General features: G+C 35.9%; 1 protein-coding gene across 3 annotated transcripts; it reads right to left on the bottom strand.

Annotated features, from left to right (window-relative positions):
• Window positions 1-800: 800 nt before the first annotated feature.
• On the bottom strand, window positions 801-4,298 carry LOC107482909 (uncharacterized). 3 transcript variants are annotated; one of them, XM_052253504.1, is made up of 6 exons: window positions 4,122-4,298; window positions 3,681-3,948; window positions 3,025-3,192; window positions 1,996-2,249; window positions 1,086-1,261; window positions 801-985 (listed from the first exon to the last, which is right to left on the bottom strand). In XM_052253504.1, the coding sequence occupies exon 4, from the start codon at window positions 2,238-2,240 to the stop codon at window positions 2,007-2,009; it is 234 nt and encodes a 77-aa protein (XP_052109464.1). In that variant the 5' UTR covers window positions 2,241-2,249; window positions 3,025-3,192; window positions 3,681-3,948; window positions 4,122-4,298; the 3' UTR covers window positions 801-985; window positions 1,086-1,261; window positions 1,996-2,006. The 3 variants fall into 3 exon arrangements, with proteins under 3 accessions (XP_052109464.1, XP_052109472.1, XP_052109469.1); XM_052253512.1 differs by having other exon boundaries at window positions 1,996-2,244; XM_052253509.1 differs by lacking the exons at window positions 801-985; window positions 1,086-1,261 and adding an exon at window positions 1,805-1,834.
• Between the last annotated feature and the right edge of the window lie 12,704 nt (window positions 4,299-17,002).

Raw genomic sequence — 17,002 nt, 5'->3', positions numbered from 1 at the left:
AGGAGATCCTTGTATAAAAAAATTGCAACAGTTTTGTAACCATTGCAAAATGATTTAGTAATAATATAAAACTGCCCCAAAAATTCAAAAGTCTTAGCTCAAAATTCTTGTAGAAATTTCCACACACTAAGTTATGTTCTGTGGTGTAGTTATCTCAACTTAAACCATTGACTCAATCTCGCCAACTGATTAGGTTTTAACTAAATTGGATTAGAATCTAAAGAAGAAGAACACAACTAGAAAATGGATAAATACAGACAGATTTACAGACAGATTTAGTCTTTATTACAGACGGATTTTTGGTTACCGACGAAATTACCGACGAATTTTGTCCCTCTGTAAAAGCCCCGTCGGAAATTATTTACCGACGGATTTTTTTTTCCGTCGGAAATTTTTACGATTTACCGACGGATTTTCCCTCTGTAAATTCTCCCTCCATTTCCTGAAGGCAACAAACTTACAGACGGATTTTCCGTCTGTAATTACAGGCGGATTTTCAGACGGATTTTCTGTCTGTAATTACAGGCATATTTTCAGACAGATTTTCCGTCTGTAATTACAGGCGAATTTTCTAACAGATTTTTTGTCTGTAATTTACAGACGGATTTTCCGACGGATTTTCTGTCTGTAAATTAAACTTTGGAAAATCATGATTACAGACAGAAAATCTGTTTGTAAATCCGTCTGTATTTATAATATTTCAAAACATAAACAAATTCATCGTATTATCAAACTAAAAGAAAAGTATTATAAACAAGCAAGTCAATATAATTCAAAACATAAACAAAATATATTGATCATCAACTATAATAATAAGTAACAACCATACATCAAAGTGTGTTGATACATTAACTATAATTCAAAACATAAACTCAATGTATTGTTCAACTATACTAAGTCCTACTCCACTTTTGTTGAAAGCTAGAGATTCCTCAAATATGATGCCTACATATCCTATTACAAATAGTAATGCCATGGCAAGATCCTGCAGTCATGGTCACAGACTTGTAAACATATTCCCAAATGCAAGCACTTCATGCTGAAATATACACAAGTGAATTTCAACTAAGAGGACATTGATAGACCTGATTTGTGGCCACCCAAGAATGGTTAATTGCCACTGCCCCAGTTGCAGCTGCTGCAAATACCGCAACAGCTTTGAGCAAATCAGTCTTGGGCTTATAACTGTCCTCAAAATCTTGTGAGCTTGTTTCATGGAGTGAACATAGGGGATCACAGTTTCAGATTCAGTTGGTAAGTCCTGAAAACATTTATACGTGAAGTATGAGTTAAGCACTAAGCTATAAGCAGCATATATGTAACTTTGCCACATATACAGAGGTTTATATTTTATTTTTATTTTTAAGTGGAGTTGATATCATTAGGTTCAAATTCAACAAACTTTCCAGAAATTTTGAATCTTGCATTGGTTTTTGAGGTGCCCTTGACTCAAAATATGCAAATCAGTATCGAATATACAAATTCACAAACTTTGCTATAAATGGGTATCCATAAGAACCAGGATCTGCTGCTGGGAAGAAGCGGAGGAACCTCTGGCCTTATCTTCTGCACGCGCCAAGACATGATTACGGAGCAAGCTGGGCCCTCTGATTCTACAGAGAGAGAGGGGCGAGGATTGAAGAGAGTGAAGGCGATATCTCTATGAAGGCAGTTATTTCAAGCAAATGTTCAAACTACACAAAATTAACCAACTTATAATTCATTTCATGTTCATGAGTTGAACTGAAACATCAGTCAAGTTTGAAAATGACAAAGTATAACTTGATGACTAGAGTCATTCATTACTACGTCCAGTTTATGTCCTTGAGTTGCACTGGCATATCAGTCGGAATGGCTCAAGCATCAGTTTAAGAAAAGTAGAGTTCTTTTTGTTTGAAAATTTAACGTAGGAAAGCTGAGGGTATTTCCATAACACCAGATATTAACATACACAAGATTAACAAAATGTTTAGACAACACGTCTTGAAATCTCACCTTGCTAGGCATTATCCATAAATAAATTTCAAAATGATGCAGATGGAGTTGAGAAGTATGAGAGGAACTTTTAGGTATTGAGTTGCGTAAATAAGACCTATGAGCTCGCCTTTGAAATATTTTGTCCTGCCACTTGAAAAATCAGATAAGCCCCATCCTTTAGGTACCAGAAATCGGTCCTCATTTAGTATTGCTAGTGCATTTGCAAGAAGCAGGAACCCCTCAAGTAATGTCCACAAACCCATTTCCCTGCACTGCAAAGAAATCATAAGAAACTTAAAAATAACTTCAAATCATTTGCACTAGCTCTTTCATGTGTGGCTCAACTATTGCCACAAGTGTGAAATGATAAATGACTTAGACAACTTCTATCATACAAAGCTTTCTTGCAGAGGCTAATATTGACCACCCCTCAAGTTCCTTCACATAAACTGTCTCAGTATAAGGGTCCTAGTAAGTTCCGAAAGACAAGGGATCCATATTATTCTTAAATTAGACCAGAACTATCAAAACGCAAATAGAATAAACAATTGATAATAAATAATTAAGGATGTGAAAGTCAGAAGAACAATGAGTAGTTGATGCTTCAGCTTGACAAATCATTGAAAAACTATGCTCTGGCAACTAAAAATGAAGACCACGCCATTGTAGAGCATTGATTCTATTTCTATAGCATATAACTACTCTGACATCAGCAGTTCTTTCAATTGCATTGTCTCTATTAACCTAAAATGGCAATTAATGCAACTGATATATATACATGGACAACAAGGAACCATAATTCATCATAACAAAGGAAATCAACTAAAACACGATAATCATTGAAACAATTGGAATGAAAAGATGTAAACATGTTAAGTCATGTAGATCAGAGTTCATAACACAACACAACACAACACAGCAAAAGGAACACCGATCAAATAACACAAAGATAAAGCTAAAGGCTATAAGCTACAAGCTCCATTAGAGATCTGCTAACAAATGCAACGAACAAAAGTGAATGTGACATCAGAAATCTCTTGAAATAACCTTTTAGGAACAACTGCCTCCTCCTTTAAGTTTTCCAAGGATTCTTGAACCTTCTTCCGAACTAGATATTTAGAAGAATCATAATCATCCAAATTTGATAAAGATGTCACAGACCCTTCCAATTAATCAGCATCAACTGCAGACTGGTGATGAAGCAGTAGCCTCAAACTGTAAATATCTCAGATTCATTAAGATTGAAGATTTATGCAACTTATTACCAACATAAATGGCAATAATATATATTTTAGTTCTCCTGTATAATTTCCCCTTAGGAATTACAAAGCACCAATATATATAATCAAGGAAACCATCAGGCAACTACCAATTAAGAACCATAGAACTATGAAAGCGTTGTGATTATAAAGTACAAGACTCATTAGAACAAAAATGAAGTGTTAAAAAACTGAAAGAAGGACACCATCAAAACATTTCAAATTTCTAGACAGATTTCTAGACTTAAACAACTTCGTTTACCATCATATACAAATAAAATCAAGTGATGAGTAACATAATGAAAAATGAGTAGTAATTCAATTAAGTAGGGCCCTTCTGAGGCAGTGGGGTGGTACTGAAAAAAAAAATCTTTCAAGTGATTACAACACAAGCAATGAATCTTTGGCTCAACATGAACAACATAAAGCTAAAAATATACAAACCTGAAAAATGACAATAGCTGCTTAAACGCATCTTCTAGTTTAGAGATATCTTCAGCAATCAAATTATTTTCATTGAATACAATGGAATCACTAACTATAAAGTCCATTCTACTGCCAAAAAACTCAATGCTGCTTCTCAGTCTCCCACTTCCTTCATAAAAGAAGTCCCTTAGCTTTCTTCTAGTTAACTCAGTTTTTAAGTTCAGTGGCTATGAACATTATTCCACTGCTCGTCTTCAAAAGCTCAGCTAAATAGAATCATTTTGCCCTGCCATTCATCCACTCACGTTTGTCATTGTTAAAGGTTTAATTTGTCAGAACTTGCAAACTTAAAGCTTTGTGAGCTTCAGTTTGAGGGACATGATATCAAATTCAGCTGTGGCTTCTAATTAAATTGATTGTTCACTTGAAGATAAATGGCAGAAGAATATAGAAACTTACTTGGCTACCCTTCTGTACAAGGCTGGCAATATCTTCCAAGATTGGCTTAGCAAGGCACTCTAATCGGCGAATTCCTCAGTAGAATCAAGTTCCCCCTCCTTTTCATCATTCAGCTGCAGTGGTAGAATGCCACACACATCTGATTCCAGAGGCATAGAATCCAAGTCAGAAGCCGAACCGGTTGAGTCTACAACATCAAAAGCTTCAGAATCAGCAAGGAATCCAAAACTTACAGAAGAAGTTCACATCAAAGGAGAAGAAGGAGACTCATCAGATTTCAATTTTACATTTTAACCTCAACAACAAACAAAATCAACAGAGCTGGCAGATCGAGCAATAATTCAGCATTCATCTTTGTCTATTTATGCAAAAAACGAAGAAGAAGTAATAGATTTGGCTGAAGAAGAAGAATTAGCTTTCAATTTTGAATTTCAACCAGTATAATCAAGAGCAATTTCAGTTCGAGCAGGATTCCAAAATTCAATTCCAAAAATTGCAATCAAAATTACCTCTCATTCCAGAACACACAAGAGAAGAACACCTGGATCTACATTTGGCGCATTTGGAGGAAACGGCTCAGGCCGATCTGAGGAGGAAGTTGCCATCCAGGGTAGCGGAGTAGCAGCGGAGGGGTTGAATCGCCGTCGGCAAAGTTGGAGGGAGATGACATCGTGCATGAAGGAGGCGGATGGGCCCAGAGCGGTGAGAACGACGACGACGCGACTACCTCCGTGACCATCAGGGCAGAGATCTTCCCTGAAGGATGAGTGCAGTGATTCCTGAACCGGTGGATGAAGATAACCAGCGAATGGCCGTTGCTGAGATCAGTGATGAGATTGTGCGACGTGAGCGGCGGCGGCAGCGGTTAAAGAAGCTCGTGGACGGTGAGAGAGCGTGGACGAAGAGAGGAAAAAGTTCTTCACTTGTGTAGAGGGTGAATGAAGCTCGAGAGACTAGGGTGTAAGTTAGGGTTAGCTCCATGTTTTCAGACGAAAATTTTTTAATTACAGTCAGATTTTTCTGTCTGTAATAATTTACTAAAATACAGTATTTTGTTTATTTAATTACAGACGGATTTTCCGTCTGTAATCATTTTTTTTGAAAAAAATTAATTTTACCGACAGAATTATCGACGGATTTTGTTTTCTGTCTGTAATTTATGCTAATTCATTTTTTTTATTTTCCGACAAAAAAATCCCTCTGAAATTCTGTCTATATTTCCGTGGGATAAAATCCGTCGAAAATATCCGTCTGTAATAACTAATTTTCTAATAGTGGAAAAAGAGAAAATATTGACTCGATGAGAATGAACATACAATCATCAAAGATTAATTAAATGGTAATTTATGTTAAAGTCGAATCACGAGTAATCTTTCCAACATTATTTCTACATACATACAATAGCTAGCATGTAAGTTGCATGGTGGGGTGACTTGTGCTTCTAAAATTCTGAATAATCAAGCTAAGTATGCCTATGGGCGAGGCATATATTTTGTGTGCTTTTGAAGGGCAAAATTAAAAGAGAGAAAGAGAGAAGACAATGAACGTGTTCCAGCCCTTCAAAATAGGGTCCTTTGGGAATTTCAGACCTTCGAGAAAGAGAGACTTTTGAGTTTTGACCGAAATCGAACCGATTTAATTAATTATTAAAAAGTACCATATAATTAACCTAAACCTTAACATTATGAACATAATTAACAAAATTAACAAGTACTATTAAAATTATGGAAATAAACCTGAACTTTAAAATTATGGATATCCATACAATTAATATGAACTTCAACATTATGTTAATTCATACAATTGTATCAAAAATCAACAAAATTAACAAGATTTCATCAATAATGAACAAAATTATTTCAAAAAAATTAACTCAAAAAAAGAATTAACAAGAATAAAAAAATGAATTAAAATCAGAAAAAATAACTTATAAAAAGAATTAAGAATAAAAAAAATAAAAAATTAACAAGAATCACAGAAATTGACTCAGAAATCAGAATCATAAAATATAAAGCAAAGAAAAAAAAAGACTGGAAGTAGTGAAGAGGTGCTTATCGGAGAAGAAAAACACCCAAACAGAAATGAATTTCGGGGCGACAAAAAGAGTAGGGGAGGCCTAGAGTTCGCAGCGGCAAAGACAGATGCTCGGTAGAATAGAGGCGGTCTGCAACAGAAGCTTCGAACCGACCTTCCGATAACGATGACAAAAGCTTCAAACGACAACAACAATGATACAAGTTTCGAGTGGCGAGGGTGACAACCGCTAGTGATGACTGATGACTGCTGATGCCAATAATAGTAGGGATGGTGGAGGCGTTCCTTCTACTCGTTGGAGGAAATTAGGGTTGGAAGGAAAAGAAAAATGTTCGTCAGGCTCGTTTGAAAATTGGAACTGGATTAGTAGGTTAATTTTTTTTTTTACGTCAAAACGACGCCCTTTAAAATACCGGGCCTTAAAAAATTTGGCTGACTCGGTCGGTTTACCGATGAACCGCTGATTTTATTGATTTTTTAATTGACTATTTGTAGAATAATTCTAGAGCTTAAGTGAATAACTGGTTTCGAATTAACCCGGTCAAACCGGACGGAAGCTTTACTTTTGACAGCAAATGATTTGTATATATAGTATGACTGAAATACTAATATACTAATTAAGTACGAACAACGAAACCATCTATTTATTTGTTTTGTCCGTTTTTACCTTTCACAATTATTTGACATTTGTAGCTATCGATAACTTAATTATTAGCTTATCATTTGTCCACTTTAATTAATTTGTAGTTTCCTTCAATAGCACAATAATATAGTACATTAATTTTTATTTCAGTCACAAAAACCATGAAAACAATATCGGGGGCCAACTTTTCTTTTTTAACTGTATCCATTAGTATACAAAAATAATAATTTAAAAAACCAAGAAAAGAGTAGGATAGATCATAAAACAACTGCCACCGTTGACTGAATCCGTCCTTTGAAGATCCATCTCACTATAAACCTCTTTAAATCTCATTGTTGTCAACAACTCACGTCAACTCGTTCATTTCGAGAAATATCACTATACTTGACACACGTGCACGCACACGTTATTAGATTTCTTGAATCTTGACCTAGGGTTGTTGACTTGATTGGGAAAGAAAAGAAAGGAAGAGATCTTTATTTTCTGATTTCTCCCTACTTTGGTTTACATTTACTTTTTTTGTTCTGGACATTCGAATTCTGAAAACCCAACTATTACGTTTGTATGCCGACATTATAGATATGGGCTTACACTTAGTAAGAATGCAAAGCCCAAATAGGCCTAAACCTGTCACTTGAGGCCCTTTCAAAGTGGTGAAAATGTTTGCTTTTTATTGGAAGTACACGAGGCAGGTGAGGTTTGGCACAAAACAAATAGTCAAATAGTAGGTTTATTGGCCTCAATATATAATACAGCTGCATTCGCATCGAAACAGAGATTTAGTCATTTAACTCGTGCATGTCCAAAAAAAAGAATTTATTTAACTCGTGCTGTAGAATATAAAAATTTATACACACTATAAAAAAAAAGCCTATGGTCACGGTCCATAACTAGTAAAAAGGATGACCATAGATTTATGGTCATGGTTTTAAAACTATGGTTACGGTTTTTTACCATGGTCTATTTTCTCGTGGCCATAGGTCTATGGTCATGATTTTTTTATCTATGATCACAGTTTCTATAGTCAATGTTACAATTTTCAAATTCTGACACTTTAGGCCACGTTTTTTCACCGTGACCATAGGTTAATCTATGGTCACGCATAAAAACTGTGACCATAGCCTTGTCTATGGTCACAGTTTTACCGTGACCATAGTCTCTATAGTCACCCCTTCTAAAAATTGTGACCATAGCCTCTATGGTCACCCATCTTGAAAACCATGACCATAGTCTTATCTATAGTCACAGTTTCCACCGTGACCATAACTTTATCTATGGTCACGGTTCTCATCGTGACCATAGCCTCTATGGTCACCCCTCCTTAAAACTGTGACCATAGTCTTATCTATGGTCACCCCTCTTTAAAACCGTGACCATAGCCTCTATGGTCATCCATCTTTAAACTCGTGACCATAGCCTTATCTATGGTCATAGTTTTCACCATGACCATAGCTCTATGATCACCCCTCCTGAAACCGTGACCATAGCTTTATCTTTACCGTGACCATAGTATAAAAACAACTATATATACTCACAGTGAACTTTAGAAGACGAACTTTATATGTATCTACAAGTTCCATTATCAAATCAACCAAATTAGAAAATAGACTATCTAAAACCATCCCTACAATTGACGGATCCTCAACTCCATACATAAGGCTGAAAAGAGTCACATAATTAATGGCATGATATACTGGTCAAAATGATAAGTTGAATCCTTACATGCACTTAACAAGAAGAAAAAAATTGATTCACATTGGAACAAAAACATACATGAGTTTCCAATCAACAAATAAAATTACCTAAAATAATTTCTGCTCATGAATATAATATGAAATCCTTAGTGCTACAGAGATACAAAAATCTACTTCTCAAGAATCATAATGATGGAAACACCCTCTTTCAAAAGCCATTTCAGCTACCATATAATGGACTGTAATCCCTTCCTTTACGTTTTATATGATCCTTAGTTCCTTACAAATAACCACAAAATCTTAATGGAGGAAGTATTTAACAAATTAATGAGATCTTTTCGGTGGCAACTAATTATGACAATGGATTAATTGTGAACCAAACCCAAGTTTTTTTCCTTACAAACCCATTGTTGCTTAGCAAGCCATTTTTAACCCTCCTTCCAAAGAAAAAGGTCGAAGCTAGAAAGTGAATGATAAAAGCCTACCTAGTTATAGCTCCCATTAAGATATAAATCCAACAATAAAAATCTTCTATTGGAATTTAAATGTGAGAATTTGTGTCATCCTACTATAGCTTTATTTTTTTAAAACTTAATAACTAAGTAATTGTTTCATGCTGACATTCTAGGTAAAGAACACATTGTGTGGCATCCAAATATAATTTCAAGAGATGAAAAAGCAACTTACAAAACTGTATATCTATTAGCATAAAGCCATAAATCCACAATAACTATCATGTTCAAGCTTATATCTACAAGTCTTAATATCTTACAAGTTATAATATCCAATCTATGCTGAAATTTATTAGATCTAGGCTAAGTTTATAGGTTCATGATCCTCATTTAAGCCAACAATTGGCTGTCTAATCATTCACACTTTTGCCACGACTTTTTATGTTCATGGGAAATTACACAGAAGAAGAAACAGATTTACATTCTAACATAGCTAACATTAAAAAGCTTTACTGAAATTATGAAATCTACTTTTTCATGTTTACCTCTACATCCTTCCATTGATATCATTTTTCTCTCAGCATGAACTCTTGATCTAATAAGTCGATCTTAGGATCATATTCAGCTCTGCACCCCGCCAATGAAAATGAAAATAGAGCAAATTAGCAAGGGAAGTACCCAAGTAATGCAAGTCAATACAGCTTTCAGAAATGATCATATGGAACTTGTTTGAATATAAAAAAGTTATCAAACCTTTGATAACAATCCAGGATTGGTAGCTCCTCTAATGAAATTCAATAGTAGAAGTTGTCCAGATGGAGCCCGGGTAGGGAAAATTGATGAGCTATATTTTGTTCCTGTCATGTGTCAAACCCAATCATGTGTTAATTTTCACAAACAGAGGAATACATTATCCAGTACCCAACAACTTGTATTCTGATTGGAAAGCAGAAGGAGAACCAAAGAGCTATACTCCTCAGCTTTTGCTTTATAATAAATATTTACCTAAAGTCTCCACTCCTTGGAATCGTAGATGCAACTGACCAAATCCCTTCAGCTCACCATCTATCAGTTAAGCAATGGATATACCTACAAGTCCAGTAAAAAGAAAAAATTGTTCCTCTAACAGGTTCTGGCTTATGCTATTTCAATTGTAAAGACTTTCAAGTTTCAGCCATATAGCGATTGTAGACGAACTACATAAGATGATAAGAAAAGCTTGTAAAAATGTAATAATGAATTCTGACCATTATATGTTGGCCACAGGTAATATCAATAACATTTGTCAAAAATGTGATAATGTATTCTGACTGTTATATGTTAGCCACCAAGTTCGACGGCGACGGCACACCCCGCAGCAGCCCCAACAACGACGACGACGAGGTGTAGCGGCGCAAGCAGCGCCCCCTTCTCCGTCACGTGCTTCCTTCTCCCCCTGTCCTTCTCTCTCTTCCCGATCTCTCTTCCTCTCCTTTGGCACACGACAGCAGCGGCACTCCTCACAGCTCCATAGACGACGACGGTGGTTGGGCAGCTTCTCCCTCCTCTGTTCTTCTCTTCTCTCTCGGCGTGGGTGAGTGCTTCGCGGGTGAGGGAAAAAGTTGCGCGTGTGTGTTGTGTGGAGAGGGAGTGTGCGTGGGGGAAGGTGAGTGAGGGGCGTATGCGTGGGGGAAGGTGAGTGAGGGGCGTATGCATGGGTGTGAGGGGTGAGGGAGAGGGGTGGTGGCTGAAAGACAGTAAGAGGAGTTATGATTAGTGTTTGTAGGTTTTAATTTGGGAATAGAGATTTGAGTAATTTTAATAACCATTAGGAAATAGAGTAGCTATTAAAAATTAAATTCTAGCTCAATAAAATTATTTTAAAAATATTAATTTATTTAATTAATTTTTTAATTGATTTTTTAAATAAGTATTTTAATTTAAAAGTTGAGGTAATTAAATAATTTTTTTATTTATAAAATTAATTAAAATTTTTAATTATTTAATTAAATTATATATAAAGTTCTTTTTTATTTCTAACTACTAAAATTTTAAATCTTAATTAACAAAAAATCTAAATTATTAATTTCAAATAAACAAAAATATCTAATTGTAATTGAAAATTATATAAATTCAAATTAATTTAAAATTCAAAATCTCATAACTTTGATTTATTTACATTTCAGTAAAGACAACTTTTTGAGCAATGAGGACGTGATGGGCGACGAGAGATGAGCACGACGACCGACGACATGCGACGAACGACACAGAGAAGCTTGTGATTCGTGAGTGTACAGAGGGGTTGGACGACCGATTGGACGACCTCCTAAAACCGTGACCATAGATACTTTTAGGTCACTCTCCAAAACTGTGATCATAAACCCTTTTAGGTCACTCTTTCGTAAAACCATAACCATAGACTCTTTTAGGTCACCCCTCAAAACCGTGACCATAGATGTCGTTTGGTCACAGTGAAAAACTGTGACCATAGACTATTTTAGGTCACCCCTAAAATCGTGACCATAGACCCTTTTAGGTCACCCCCCAAAACCGTGACCATAGACCTTTTTAGGCCACCCTTCTGAAAAATCGTGACCATAGACTCTTTTTGGTCACTGTAAAAAACCATGACCATAGACCCCCTTAGGTTACCGCCTAAAACCGTGACCATAGATCCTTTTAGGTCACCCCCCAAAACCGTGACTATAGACCCCTTTAGGTCATGCTCCAAAACCATGACCATAGACCCTTTTAGGTCACCCTTCCGAAAAACCGTGACCATAGACGCCTTTAGGTCACTCGAAAAACTGCGACCATAGACCCTTTTAGGCCACCCCAAAAACTGTGACCATAGGCCCCTTTAGGTCACCCCCCAAAACCATTACCATAGACCCTTTCAGGTCACCCTTTTTTGAAAAATCGTGACCATAGCCCCTTTTTGGTCACTATAAAAAACCGTGACCATAGACCCTTTTAGGTCACGCTCAAAATCGTGACCATAGACCCTTTTAGGCCATCCCTTAAAATCGTGACCATAGACCCTTTTTGGTCACTGTAAAAAACTGTGACCATAGACCCCTTTAGGTCACCCCTTAAAAATGTGACCATAGACCCTTTTAGGCCACTCTTTTTTAAAAAATCGTGACCATAGACCCCTTTAGGTCACCCCTTAAAACTGTGACTATAGATCCTTTTAGGCCATCTTTTTTTAATAAACCGTGACCATAGATATCCTTTTCAAAAAAACGTGACTATAACTTTTTTTTATCACCCTAAAAAATTGTGACCATAGAAAATCTTGGTCAGTTTTTTACCGTAACCAAAAAAACCTTGACCATAGACCCAAAATATTGTAGTGATAGTTGTGTCTTCTGTGCGAATTACTGAGTTTGTGTCGTAATATATCTAGAATGATGTATTATTTAATTCATCTAATAAAAAAAATTAAAAGTACACGAGGGTTCAAATTTTATTACTAACGAATTTTTCCAACATAATTTAGGTTACCATTAAAAAGCTTTTGGAAAAGAAAATCTTGATAGAAAATTATTACCAACGAATTTTCTTATATTACGAAAATAGAAATATCATCAGTTGGATTACACAAAAATGATAGTTGACCAAAAGAAACACCATCATTATTGTCAGATTTTCTAATGCTAATAATGGATTAAATCCAACAACAAATAAATTCAGGAAAAATAAAAATATTTTACTTACCATGAAAAAATTATAAATATAATTTTTTCAATTAATGTGATAATAATTTCTTTTTTTTTTTAAATTTAGTCTTGTATTTTTAATTGTGATAATATTATAAAAAAACTATATGCGAATCAGATAATAAATAATATTCTACATTAAATCATTAAAATGCCAATACAAAATTACTAAATCAAGTACTACATACTAAAAATAAATAAACTAATTAAAGATTTTACATAATCATCTATGTCATCCTCTTGCCGATCGTCTTCCTCTTGTCATCGCTCGCCTTATCAGGTATCCGTGAAAGTAATGGAAGAGCTGACGATGCTAATAATGAACCCCCTCTAACATAGCTGCATGCCACTAGCACAAACTTACTAATGCTAGATTTGTTCCCATTTTCTTAGATTTTTTGCATGGGCCGCCGCAATAGTTTGTCTATCGGTCTCTACCATAGACTCATGTTTATCTCATCGAGCAAGTAAGACCCGAATTCGTTTCTTAGCTTAAGGGAAATGCTGATCCAAGCTTTTTGTAAGGTTGTGGCCAAATTTGCTACATAACTCTGTGATAATTTCTTCACAAAAAAAAAATAGAATTGACAAAAAAAGATCCTTTCTCATACATGTTATTCTTGTGCTGCTCTCTAAGAGTCTCTAGTCAAATTGCATTAGTATTTACTTGGATAGAACTGCCTGATTTATTGCCTTTCTTGACATTTTGTTGGCATTGTTCACTACCACAAAAATAAAAGATAGCAGCAGATAATCAGCAGTTGTATTGACAATCGCCACTATCTACTGGTTTTTCAACGATTTCAATGGTGAATGCTGGAAGAGCAACTATTTGATTAAGTTTTGTGGCGAATTTTAAGGAAACTATCGCTAATCTATTGGTGATACTTCAACCTCCTTTTCTCTTGATCTCATTTTTCATCTGTACCGCGTACAAGTTACAAGAGCTGCAGTCCAATGTCTCTCCTCCGTCCTCGGGTTCTCTTGCCATAGCTTCCTTCCACCATCAAGTTTGACCTTTTACGCCGCCAACCCCATTTGACGCACCCTTTTCCTTCTTTCCTCTCTTTGATTGACATCCTCAAACCCTGCTAACACTTACCCTTCTTCCTAGAAGTACCATCGACACTATTTCTATTCATTCAGACAAAGACGATGACACCGGGATCTCTGTTTCATCTCATCTACTATATTTGCTCGCCATCTCTTCCTACGATGTGCGTGGTTCAAATCTATTGCAGCTATATAGATTCTTGCCTCCATCGTCTCCAACCTTCATCGGCGCACCACCTATCGCATGTTCAAATCTGTTGGTGCCTTTTTCCTTTTGCTTTGCTCATTCACTTTTGCTTTGTTCTTTATAGTTTACTTTTTTTCTGAATTTTCTTTCTATGAACTTTGAAATTGGTTTTGCAAGTTTTTTGTATCTATTAATTGCTTTGCTTCATCAATAGATAAAAAAAGATCAATATAGAATCTATCTTTTATATTTTCATCGATATATAAACCAGCTTGCAAATTGTAATGTCACTAAATGTAACATATATATAGAAGGAAATTATAAGACTAGAAGCCCAATGAAGAATTTAAGCTCAAAACAAAGACACGAAGCATCACACATGATGACTAAAACCGTAAAGACACAAGATACAACATGATAAAGATACAAGATCACAAGGAATAACAGAAAAATACTAGCCGCAGCTTGCGGAGTTTAGGCCAACTAGTTAATACAAGTATAAAAGAGTTTTTGGAAATTTAAAACAGCAACATCCTATCTCTCAAAGTTTTCAGAAATAAAGCCTCTAAGGCATCAAAATACAATAATCCAAAAGTGAGAGAATTAATAACAAAATAAAACATAAAACAAAGTTGAATCATCCTCTGCTCTGTCATTACGTCCGTAAACTCACCGAGGTGGGTTGTGACCTGCATCCAAAAAATAACAACATACAGTATGCGAACCGGAGGTTCTCAGTAAGGTAATAGTGTCTAGTATATAAGATATAAGGTTCCGAGATGCCAAAGGCAATCCTATAACTTCACATCGAAACAAATATTCAAGCTTAATGAAAAAAAATATAAACCACAAATAGGGTATTCTATCTTAGGAAATTTCTAACTAACATAACACCGCTGTCCCACAGCCTTCGCCAGCCTAATCTCCATGTGATCCCATCACCACCGCCTACCTAACCTCCTCAATCCCAGTAGAAGACACAGGTAATGTATACAAGTAAAGCACAAGTAATATACATATACAGCAAGTAAAACAAATAGCAAGTAGGCATGTGATTTATTTAGGCATAACAGAATTTAAGAAAAGCAAACAAACATATAGAAGATGCATATGATGAATGTCTATTCTATCCGCTCGTGATGCACGGAAACTTGTCTCTCAACAAATCTCCCTTCGGTAAGTATACCAAACTGTCGTCAAGTAAAAACTCACAATAGAGTGAGGTCGAATCCCACAGGGATTGATTGGTCAAGCAACTTTAATTGGAGGAATGTTCTAGTTGAGCTAAGCAGAAATTGAGTTGAGAATTGCAGAAAATTAAATGGTGGGAAAGTAAATTGTAGAAAGTAAATTGTAGAATCTTAAAAGGGGATTTGGGGAGGTGAACATGAAAATAAATGACAGAATGTAAAGAGAATGGGTAAGATCAGAAATGGGAGATTCATTGGGCTTAGGAAATGTTGCATTCTTCGGATCAAGTTCATTTTTATCTCTTCCTCAATTAATGCATTCATTGATCTCTTTGGCAATCTTAGGTGATTGGATCCCAATTCCTTGGCAACCCAATCTCTCTAAGCTTGAACAATTGCGCAATTCCTTGATTTAATTACTCTTGGGAAGAGATGAAGTATGGTCACTAATTATACCACATGTATTTCCAAATCAAAGCGTTGGGAGGATTATATGTCACTATATCCGTCCAAACCCCAATTTGGTCCAACATGAGAAAGCATTTCTAGCATGATCTCCTCATCCCTTTTCCAAGGCTCAGAGGAGATCCAATTATGGAGAGTTTCTTTTCCAAGACAACTAACCAATTGATTTAAGATCGAAAGCTTTCTAGTAAATCAAGAGAAAAGAAAGAAGAAGAAGAATGAAAACTATGATTGATCCATCAAGTTACAACAGAGCTCCCTAACCCAATGAAAAGGGGTTTAGTTGTTCATAGCTCTGGAAATGGAAGATGATAGAGTAGAGTACATTCTAAAGTAAACTAGAAATTACAGGAAAAGTAAATATACAGAGTGTAGTTCTCCAAAATGCCAAGCTACCTAGTAAATCAAAACTACTCCTATATATACTACTCTTCTTGATCTTCTAGTCAGCTCTTCAAGTCTTGGATATGGGCCTTTGATCTTGAGTTGAAGCAGTTACAGTCTTCAGTGGGCTTAGCTTTGCTTGCAGAAAAAGTGTGAGTCAGGCATGGGTGGACGTTAGTTAGGACGTTAGTGGTGTTAACATTAAGTGAAAATGTGGGTTTGAGAACGTTAGTGACAATCAACTTTTTCACTAACGCTCCGAACCAAATTGATCCACGTTAACTTCAACGTTAGTGGCACTAATGTGACTACTAATGTTGCCTCTTAGTCCTTTGCAGATGTTATTGGCATTTACTTTTACCAATAATGTTGCCTCTCAGTCCTTCGCAAATGTTATTGGCATTCACCTTTACCAATAACGTTGCTCTTTGCTTCTTTTCCCCACGTTAGTGATCCACGTTAGTGTAACTAACGTGGCCCTTAACGTGGGCATGCCCAAGCTTCAAGAGCGTTAGTGACACTTACCTTTGTCACTAACGCTTTAAACGCCCCTTCTTCCCACGTTAGTGCCTCACGTTAATTGCTTTAACGTGACCACTAACGTGGTGGTGATTGCCATCTCCAACGTTAGTGACAAAGGTGAGTGTCACTAACATTGGCCTATCATTCCTTGCTCCACGTTACCCTTCACGTTAGTGGTCTTAACATGACCACTAATGTGGGCACTATTGGCTTAGCCCAACATTAGTAACAAAGGTGAGTGTCACTAATGTTGGCGATTGCTTTCTCCTCCTACGTTAGAGTTCATGTTAATTGGATTAATGACGTGGCGGAAATTGGCAGATTAAGAAATTAATATGAGTGATACGTTGCAAGTACAGTTCTTAACCAACAAAAATCCACTTATCAATTTAGAAAGGCTGTCACAAAATCAGAATTAAAATATTGGGAATATGAATCCCAGGTCGTCTCCCAACGAGTTGCAGGAAGATGTTCTATCTTATTAATCAGAGGTTTTCCAAAATGATTTTGAGTTAATAAATGGGAAATTAAATTAGAGAATTGGTGCAATTTAAAT

The sequence above is a fragment of the Arachis duranensis genome, chromosome 1, assembly GCF_000817695.3.
Source record: "Arachis duranensis cultivar V14167 chromosome 1, aradu.V14167.gnm2.J7QH, whole genome shotgun sequence".
NCBI classification, from domain to species: domain Eukaryota; kingdom Viridiplantae; phylum Streptophyta; class Magnoliopsida; order Fabales; family Fabaceae; genus Arachis; species Arachis duranensis.
The sequence above is the reverse complement of the archived record's forward strand: the minus strand, read 5'-3'. Positions and strand labels throughout refer to the sequence as shown.

What these genes read in the sequence shown, in the direction of transcription:
- LOC107482909 (XM_052253504.1), bottom strand. Translation starts at nt 2,240, where the DNA reads ATGGGTTTGTGGACATTACTTGAGGGGTTCCTGCTTCTTGCAAATGCA.